This window comes from Crinia signifera, chromosome 7, assembly GCF_055691185.1.
Source record: "Crinia signifera chromosome 7, ASM5569118v1, whole genome shotgun sequence".
In the NCBI taxonomy this organism is placed as follows: Eukaryota; Metazoa; Chordata; class Amphibia; order Anura; family Myobatrachidae; genus Crinia; species Crinia signifera.
Window position 1 is genome coordinate 27898894 of NC_139223.1, and position 10283 is coordinate 27909176.

The 10283-nt window shown below is 48.5% G+C and overlaps 1 protein-coding gene across 2 annotated transcripts in view; it reads right to left on the reverse strand.

The window, feature by feature from the left end:
- Window positions 1-223: 223 nt before the first annotated feature.
- The window catches only part of LOC146019408 (forkhead box protein J1.2-like), an 11416-nt gene continuing 1356 nt past the window's right edge, over window positions 224-10283 (reverse strand). Inside the window, exons 2-3 of one of the 2 annotated variants that reach the window (XM_083151949.1) lie at window positions 7277-7748; window positions 224-1497 (exon numbers count right to left, since the gene is read on the reverse strand). In XM_083151949.1, the coding sequence (XP_083008075.1) occupies window positions 832-1497; window positions 7277-7744 (1134 nt within the window). In that variant the 5' untranslated portion in view covers window positions 7745-7748 and the 3' untranslated portion in view covers window positions 224-831. Of the gene's footprint in view, window positions 1498-7276; window positions 7776-10283 lie in introns of both variants that reach the window. The other variant, XM_083151948.1, reaches the window with a different exon arrangement.

A 10283-nucleotide genomic window follows, 5' to 3' on the forward strand; every position in this document is an offset into this window, starting at 1 on the left:
CGAAGCTTGGCGTGGAACACTAATTTGTGGCCCGTGTGATGAAATCTACATACAGATGTAAAACAATTACACTCACAATGTATTTTTTAAGCGCCAACTTGTGCATGTCGACCATTTTGGTGTTGACATACGGACTGTCGACCCTTTACACATAACCGTCTCTCAGGCTTCCAACCCACTTACATACACTCTTCTCCCCACTGCCCCCCAGAATAACAGCAAAAAAACTACTTGACTTTGCGCCATTTATTTTGCACATGCCACAGAGGCCTACAAGTTAGGCTTCACATCCTTGAAATCACAAACGATACCCATTTGTTCTCCACATAAAATCTATTAGGTGCACAGATATAATGATTTATCATAGACATCTTTGTCGATCCCATTGTTTGTTAATATAATTTTAAAGAACCTGCAAAAATATATTCCTGATGGCTTGTGGTAACGCACTTCCCCTGCAGTGGCTTCAGAAGACACGGGGGCGCTGCATGTCAGGTGGAAATGGTAGGCCTCAATTCTAGTTCGGCGGCTCTAATATATATAAAATGCATCATAATTAATAAATTGTAAAAGTCCGCATATGGCTAAATGTTCTCAGGGTTAAGAAAGTGGTCAGAAAAAGGTGATATTGACGCGCGTCTCATTGTCCCACCGATATAAGCATTTATAAATGCAACATCCCGCCATAAAATCTTGTCATGGAAAACCGCAACAGGTCAGCCAGACAAGATGGCTGACCTATAGCTCAAGTCCCATCTTGTCCTTCATGTCAATAATCTGGTGTCCAGCCGTGGGTTTCTTAAAAGTTAATTTTTTTTTTACTTCAAGTGGTCATAATAATGTCTCAACCCGTTCCCAAGGTAGGCACTCGTACAAAGCATTTTCGGCGTAGCCGTTGTCACTGTACCACTGATCTACCACCGGTTCTTCTTTCAGCTCTTCCCAGGTTGGATGGTTCTCAGCTGGCAGGAGCCATTGGCTTTCCATTATGGCAGGCTCCTGCTGGGCAACTTCCACATCAGTCGTGTTCAGGACCGAAGCATTAAGCCCAGCGGCGGCCATGTCTCCCTCCCACCACATTGATATTAGGGCTGTCTGCAGATCTAAGTCATCAAAGTTGCTGTTCCTCACGCTTCCATGCAAAGTGTCCTCATGGGAGAAGAGGTTGTCCCCGTTTCTTTCTTGGGCTGTCAGTGCTGGCAAAACAGGACTTGTTTTCTCTTGTCTCCGGTGCTGCTTGTACCCGCAGGCGGTTCGCTGTGCTTGGTGGCTACTTGGGCGAGCGGATGTCTGGTAAGGATGGTGTATAGGTACCTTGTTGTATCGGGGAGGAAAGAGGTGGGAAGCTGGCATCCGTCTTCTCTTCAGTACTCCGTTCACAAACATGTCGGCATAACAAGGATCCATCTGCCAGAATCCGCCCTTCCCAGGCTCGTCCTTTCCTCGCGGGACCTTCATGAAGCATTTATTCAGGGAGAGGTTATGGCGGATGGAGTTCTAACACAGGAAAAAGAACAACAGAACCTAAAATTAGTAACAGCGAGGTAGGAATCGGGAAAATTCAGTTGGTTCTAGACCCAGGGGTTCACAAGCCCAGTTCTCAAGTACCCACAACAGGCCATGTTTTCTGGATTTCTTTAATCATGTACAGAGGAGTTGATTTCTTTTTGATTGCTTGGCCCGTAATCATCCCACCTGTTTCGCAGGCAGAAATCCTGAATACATGAACTGTTGGGGGTGAGGATTGGAGTGGGGGACCACTGTCATTTCGAAGATAAATCAATTTATTGCAGAACAAACATTTTGGGTGCACAATAGTGACCCAAGGCTTTTCCCAAGAAGAGATGTAGGGCGAGTGGGGTCTTTGGTAGTGGCAATATATTTGTAAATCCAGGGGTTTGTTCGGACTGCGATCCTGAATGAAAGGCATTAAAGGGGGGTTTCCAAGCAGCTCCCAGCATCTCTTCTTGGGAAAAGCCTTGGGTAACATTCCATCTATGAGCTACCCTGGAGACCATCCAAGGACCACACAAAGCAATGTCGGTGATTTGAGTCAATCTTGGGCCGACCTGTGTCGGGTATTCAGTGGAGGACTCACATACCCGATCAAGGGTGGTAACTATTTCATACCATATGTATCTCTAGGGGTATTATAGGAACGGACTCTCCGATATACAGTACCTGCCATTTAAAGGGGGATTCCCTTTGATATAATCCATTTTACAAGATTGGTTTTATATTATTGTTTTATTGGTTGTTGAATACATTTTATAAGAGACCATCCAATCGTTTATTAAATGTTTTTAGATTCATAGATTCTCAGAACATATGCGCTGTTCAAATTCTTCTTGTGTTTTTGACCATCCAATCCTTCATTACATTAGAAACATACTTCACACAATACAAGGGTTCACATAGTAAGGGGGCGCAGCCCCTTACGACGGTGTGAAGAGTGCCCGTAGGGCGCGATGAATCGCCTAATATATTATATATAAATATACACATATACACACACTACCACCACCACCACCCCCCCACCCCTGCTCGTCTGGTCTAATTAGTAGATGGCATATGACTACAGATTATTAGATTAATGATCCATCTCCTCTGGTCTCTCCCCCACCCATCGCCTCCCAATCTACCATCTCAGGTGTCCCTTACGCCCTGGACAAAGTGTCCCATTATGCAGCTGTCGCTGATAGCATGGGGGGGGGGGGGGTATACACTGACTACAGACACCTGCTGCAGCTCTCACCAAGGGATGAAGCCAGCCATGAATAATGCAGTGTGCCACAGTCACCCTGCCCTGCCTGTACCACGCTTCTCTGGTGCCCCATATACAGGGGAGGTAGGGAGGAGATGCCATACCCCTCACACTGTAGAGTGGAAGCACAGAACATTAGGTTGGGAGCTGAGGGAGGAGGGTATCTGAGCCACCTTGTACCCTGGCTGGGTCACATATACAGGACAGAACATGGCAGAGCCCTCTGTAATCTCTGTATAACCCCACAGAGACCAATGTAACCTGTGTAAACTACAGCCACGAGTGCTGGTGTCATGTGGGGTGTGGCACAGCTTAGCACTGCATGCCACGGGGTGAGACACTTCCTATCTCTGAACCAACATAGAGAACCTGCTCTTATCTCATTTACCTGACAGTATGCTCCCCGTCCCAACTATACACCTGGATAATGCTGCATGAGAGGCTTTCTTATCTCAGCTACTATACACAGTCACAGAGATATCCCCCCCCCCCACTGCTCCTATACACAGTCACAGAGATATCCCGCCCCACTGCTCCTATACACAGTCACAGAGACCCCCCCCCCACTGCTCCTATACACAGTCACAGAGACACCCCCCTTTGCTCCTATACACAGTCACAGAGATATCCCCCCCCCCCCACTGCTCCTATACACAGTCACAGAGACACCCCCCCTTTGCTCCTATACACAGTCACAGAGACACCCCCCCCTTTGCTCCTATACACAGTCACAGAGATCCTCCCCACTGCTCCTATACACAGTCACAGAGATCCCCCCCACTGCTCCTATACACAGTCACAGAGATCCCCCCCACTGCTCCTATACACAGTCACATAGATACCCCCACTGCTCCTATACACAGTCACAGAGATACCCCCACTTCTCCTATACACAGTCACAGAGACCCCCCCCCACTGCTCCTATACACAGTCACAGAGATACCCCCGACTGCTCCTATACAGTCACAGAGATATCCTTCCCCCTCACACTGCTCCTATACACAGTCACAGAGACCCCCCCCCCCCACTGCTCCTATACACAGTCACAGAGATCCCCCCCCCACTGCTCCTATACACAGTCACAGAGATACCCCCCACTGCTACTATACAGTCACAGAGATATCCCCCACTGCTCCTATACACAGTCACAGAGATACCCCCCCCCTCACTGCTCCTATACACAGTCACAGAGATATCCCCCCCCCCCACTGCTCCTATTCACAGTCACAGAGATACCCCCACCCACTGCTCCTATACACAGTCACAGAGATCCCCCCCCCCACTGCTCCTATACACAGTCACAGAGATCCCCCCCACTGCTCCTATACACAGTCACAGAGATACCCCCCACTGCTACTATACAGTCACAGAGATATCCCCCACTGCTCCTATACACAGTCACAGAGATATCCCCCACTGCTCCTATACACAGTCACAGAGATACCCCCCACTGCTCCTATACACAGTCACAGAGATACCCCCACTGCTCCTATACACAGTCACAGAGATCTCCCCACTGCTCCTATACACAGTCACAGAGATACCCCCACTGCTCCTATACTCAGACACAGAGATACCCCCCCACACTTCTCCTATACTCAGTCACAGAGATACCCCACCCCCCACTGCTCCTATACACAGTCACAGAGATACCCCCGACTGCTCCTATACAGTCACAGAGATATCCTTTCCCCTCACACTGCTCCTATACACAGTCACAGAGATCCCCCCCCCCACTGCTCCTATACACAGTCACAGAGATCCCCCCCCACTGCTCCTATACACAGTCACAGAGATACCCCCCACTGCTCCTATACACAGTCACAGAGATACCCCCCCCCCCTCACTGCTCCTATACACAGTCACAGAGATATCCCCCCCCCACTGCTCCTATTCACAGTCACAGAGATACCCCCACCCACTGCTCCTATACACAGTCACAGAGATCCCCCCCCACTGCTCCTATACACAGTCACAGAGATCCCCCCCCCCACTGCTCCTATCCACAGTCACAGAGATACCCCCACTGCTCCTATACTCAGACACAGAGATACCCCCCCACACTTCTCCTATACTCAGTCACAGAGATACCCCACCCCCCACTGCTCCTATTCACAGTCACAGAGATACCCCCCCCCCCACTGCTCCTATTCACAGTCACAGAGATACCCCCCCCCCACTGCTCCTATACACAGTCACAGAGATCCCCCCCACTGCTCCTATACACAGTCACAGAGATCCCCCCCACTGCTCCTATACATAGTCACAGAGATACCCCCCACTGCTACTATACAGTCACAGAGATACCCCCACTGCTCCTATACACAGTCACAGAGATCTCCCCACTGCTCCTATACACAGTCACCGAGATACCCCTACTGCTCCTATAAACAGTCACAGAGATACCCCCACTGCTCCTATAAACAGTCACAGAGATACCCCCACTGCTCCTATACTCAGACACAGAGATACCCCCCCCACACTTCTCCTATACTCAGTCACAGAGATACCCCACCCCCCACTGCTCCTATTCACAGAGATCAGAGATACCCCCCCCCCACTGCTCCTATTCACAGTCACAGAGATACCCCCCCCCCCACTGCTCCTATTCACAGTCACAGAGATACCCCCACTGCTCCTTTACACAGTCACAGAGATCCCCCACACTGCTCCTATACACAGTCATAGAGATACCCCCCCCTCACTGCTCCTATACACAGTCACAGAGATACCCACCTCTCCCACTGCTACTATACACAGTCACAGAGATCCCCCACACTGCTCCTATACACAGTCATAGAGATACCCCCCCCTCCCACTGCTCCTATAATCAGTCACAGAGATACCCACCTCTCCCACTGCTACTATACACAGTCACAGAGATACCCCCCCCCCCCCCACACACACACACACACACACTGCTCCTATACACAGTCACAGAGATACCCCCCCCCACTGCTCCTATACACAGTCACAGAGATACCCCCCCCCACTGCTCCTATACACAGTCACAGAGATACCCCCACTGCTCCTATACACAGTCACAGAGATACCCCCACTGCTCCTATACACAGTCGCAGAGATACCCCCCCACTGCTCCTATACCCAGTCACAGAGATACCCCCCCCCCCCCCACTGCTCTGATACACAGTCACAGAGATACCTCCCCCACTGCTCCTATACACAGTCACAGAGATTCCCCCAAACTGCTCCTCTTGGAAACATGATTAAACCATACCAATTACACAACAACGCTGCCCATGTAAAGGTACATTGTGAGATGTAGCAATGGGGGACCCTAGTTTCAGAGATATCCCCCACTGCTCCTATACACAGTCACAGAGATACTCCCCACTGCTCCTATCCACAGTCAAAGGGATACCCCCCACTGCTCCTATACACAGTCACAAAGATAACCCCACTGTCCCTATACACAGTCACAGAGGTACCCCCCCCCCCTACTGCTCCTATATATCCCCAAATCTAATCTCCCATACACAGATAGTAGAGGTCCCCATACCTCATCTCCCATACACAGATAGTAGAGGTCTCCATACCTTATCTCTGATACACAGATAGTAGAGGTCCCCATAGCTCATCTCCCATACACAGATAGTAGAGGTCCCCATAGCTCATCTCCCATACACAGATAGTAGAGGTCCCCATACCTCATCTCCAATACACAGATAGTAGATGTCCTCATACCTCATCTATAATACACATATAGTAGAGGTCCCCACACCTCATCTCCAATACGCAGATAGTAAATGTCCTATATCACAGATCCCTATACACAGATTGTAGCGTTTATATACATTATATCACTATACGCAGATAGTAGAGGTCCCCATACCTCATTTCCCATACACAGATAGTAGATGTCCCCATACCTCATCTCTGATACACAGATAGTAGAGGTCCCCATACCTCATCTCCCATACACAGATAGTAGATGTCCCCATACCTCATCTCTGATACACAGATAGTAGAGGTCCCCATACCTCATCTCCCATACACAGATAGTAGATGTCCCCATACCTCATCTCTGATACACAGATAGTAGAGGTCCTATACCTCATCTATAATACACAGATAGTAGATGTCCTCATACCTCATCTCTGATACACAGATAGTAGATGTCCTCATACCTCATCTCCCATACACAGATAGTAGAGGTCCTCATACCTCATCTCTAATACACAGATAGTAGAGGTCCCCATACCTCATCTCTGATACACAGATAGTAGAGGTCCTCATACCTCATCTATAATACACATATAGTAGGGGTCCCCACACCTCATCTCCAATACGCAGATAGTAAATGTCCTATATCACAGATCCCTATACACAGATTGTAGCGTTTATATCCCTAGGTATATAGAAGTCTCTGCAGCTAAGGTCTAAGCTGACTGAATGGACATTCCCCTTCTTCAGGTGACCGTGCTCATTGACTTCTGTCCTATCCTAAGTTTATACATATAGTAACAGCAGTAATGCATGGCCAAGTCTTACCTGCCAGCTGGGGTCAGCATGCCTGTAGTAGCAGAAGTTCTGGGTGATCCAGTTGTATATGGCAGAAAGGGTCAGTTTCCTCTGCTGGCTGGCCTCCATGGCCATGCAGATGAGGCTGGCGTAGGAGTATGGCGGTTTAACATTGGGATTTGTTCTGTAATCCACCTCCTGGACAGAGCTAGGAGCAGATGATGTAGGCAAAGAAGGCCAGACATTCACCCCAAAGGCAGACCTCTGTTTTCCCATGCAAGGAAGCTGGCAGGAGGCTGTATCTCCAACTGGAGGGCTAGATGGACCTTGGGTTTTGTGAGCAGGAGCAGGAGGACAAGAGGTGCCAATGAGGGAAAAGTCTGAACTCCGAATGGAAAAGTCTTGTAGCCACTGTAGGTTGGTTAGGCTGTCATCCTCTCGGGCGCTGTCCTTCTCCATGAGCGGCAGGGACCGGTGATGGGCAGAGAGGACTGGCATGGTCCTAAGGAAAGGAGCCAGTGACAGAGATCTGTAATCAGAAGTAATTATAACTCATTACAATGAGCAGGCAGCTGATCACAGATACTATCCCAGAGGGACAGCGAGCTGGTTATAATGCACAGATGTAAGGTTTAGGGTATGAGCCATGTCTACAGGAGATAGCTGGTTCACTTGGGGAAGGGCAGTGGTGGTGGTTGGGTATTTATCAAAGTTTGGAGAGAGATAAAGTTGAGCGTGATAAAGTAGCAACCAATTAGCACTTTATTGTCTTTGGCCTTTAACATGACAACCGGGAGCTGATTGGACGGTATCTCTGTCCGCTTTATCACTCCCAAAGTCTTGATAACTATTTGCCCTAGTTGTGGGGGAACTACAAGTAGCAGCATACCCTTGGCTATAAAACACAGAGAAAAAAAATGATGGCCTCCACCAAGTGTCCCAATGTTACTCTTTGGCTGGTAGCATTAATGGGCCACTATTTCTATACTAGGCGAATATCCTACTGCATTGGGGATACCACAGTGGGTGGAGATAGCACAGTGGGTGGAGATAGCACAGTGGGTGGAGATAGCACAGTGGGTGGAGATAGCACAGTGGGTGGAACCTCTTGGAAACACGATTCAACCATACCAATTACACAACAACTCTGGCACTCTGCCCATGTAAAGGTACATTATGAGATGTAGCAATGGGGGACCCTAACACAATGCACAGCCCTATGTAATGTTCCTTATCCCTATTGTGATGCTGCAATAAGGGGGCTGTCATATTCAGGTGACTGTAGCGCACACCAGCACCACCGCCTCTTGTTTGCCTGTTTGCTCTCCATTTAGCTGCCTCTTCCCTAATGACAGTAAATATAGCAGGATAATGTCCCCCAGTGGCACAGTGGCAGCAGCGCCACCTCCCACTAGACCTCACCCTAGAGGCTGTTTGTTCAAACGTGTTCAGAACAAATAGCTCTTATTCCTGCCGCCTGCATGTGCAGCTGGGTCACCCAGGGAGGCTTCCAGAGAGCAAGCCTTGCATCACTGATATCCTGCAGGACACTGTCACGGTGTGTCACCTGCGGTGCCCTAATGTCACCCAGCACTGTCTGATCCTGTCCTGATAATCTGCAGTCAGGAGATCACTGTATACAACTGTCTGATCCTGTCCTGATAATCTGCAGTCAGGAGATCACTGTATATCGCTGTCTGATCCTGTCCTGATAATCAGCAGTCAGGAGATCACTGTGTATCGCTGTCTGATCCTGTCCTGATAATCAGCAGTCAGGAGATCGCTGTATATCACTGTCTGATCCTGTCCTGATAATCAGCAGTCAGGAGATCACTGTATATCGCTGTCTGATCCTGTCCTGATAATCAGCAGTCAGGAGATCACTGTATATCGCTGTCTGATCCTGTCCTGATAATCAGCAGTCAGGAGATCGCTGTAGCTGTATGATCCTGTCCTGATAATCTGCAGTCAGGAGATCCCTGTGTATTATATATAATCCCAGCACTGTGTGATCCTGTCCTGATAATCTGCAGTCAGGAGATCACTGTATATCGCTGTCTGATCCTGTCCTGATAATCTGCAGTCAGGAGATCACTGTATATCACTGTCTGATCCTGTCCTGATAATCAGCAGTCAGGAGATCACTGTATATCGCTGTATGATCCTGTCCTGATAATCTGCAGGCAGGAGATCACTGTATATCGCTGTCTGATCCTGTCCTGATAATCAGCAGTCAGGAGATCACTGTATATCGCTGTCTGATCCTGTCCTGATAATCTGCAGTCAGGAGATCACTGTATATCGCTGTCTGATCCTGTCCTGATAATCAGCAGTCAGGAGATCACTGTATATCACTGTCTGATCCTGTCCTGATAATCAGCAGTCAGGAGATCACTGTATATCGCTGTATGATCCTGTCCTGATAATCTGCAGTCAGGAGATCACTGTATATCGCTGTATGATCCTGTCCTGATAATCTGCAGGCAGGAGATCACTGTATATCGCTGTCTGATCCTGTCCTGATAATCAGCAGTCAGGAGATCACTGTATATCGCTGTCTGATCCTGTCCTGATAATCAGCAGTCAGGAGATCACTGTATATCGCTGTATGATCCTGTCCTGATAATCAGCAGTCAGGAGATCACTGTATATCGCTGTATGATCCTGTCCTGATAATCTGCAGTCAGGAGATCCCTGTGTATTATATATAATCCCAGCACTGTGTGATCCTGTCCTGATAATCTGCAGTCAGGAGATAACTGTATAATATATATAATCTCAGCACTGTCTGATCCTGTCCTGATAATCTGCAGTCAGGAGATCACTGTGTACCGCTGTATGATCCTGTCCTGATAATCTGCAGTCAGGAGATCGATATATACCGCTGTCTGATCCTGTCCTGATAATCTGCAGTCAGGAGATCACTGTATACCGCTGTCTGATCCTGTCCTGATAATCTGCAGTCAGGAGATCACTGTATATCGCTGTCTGATCCTGTCCTGATAATCTGCAGTCAGGAGATCACTGTATACCGCTG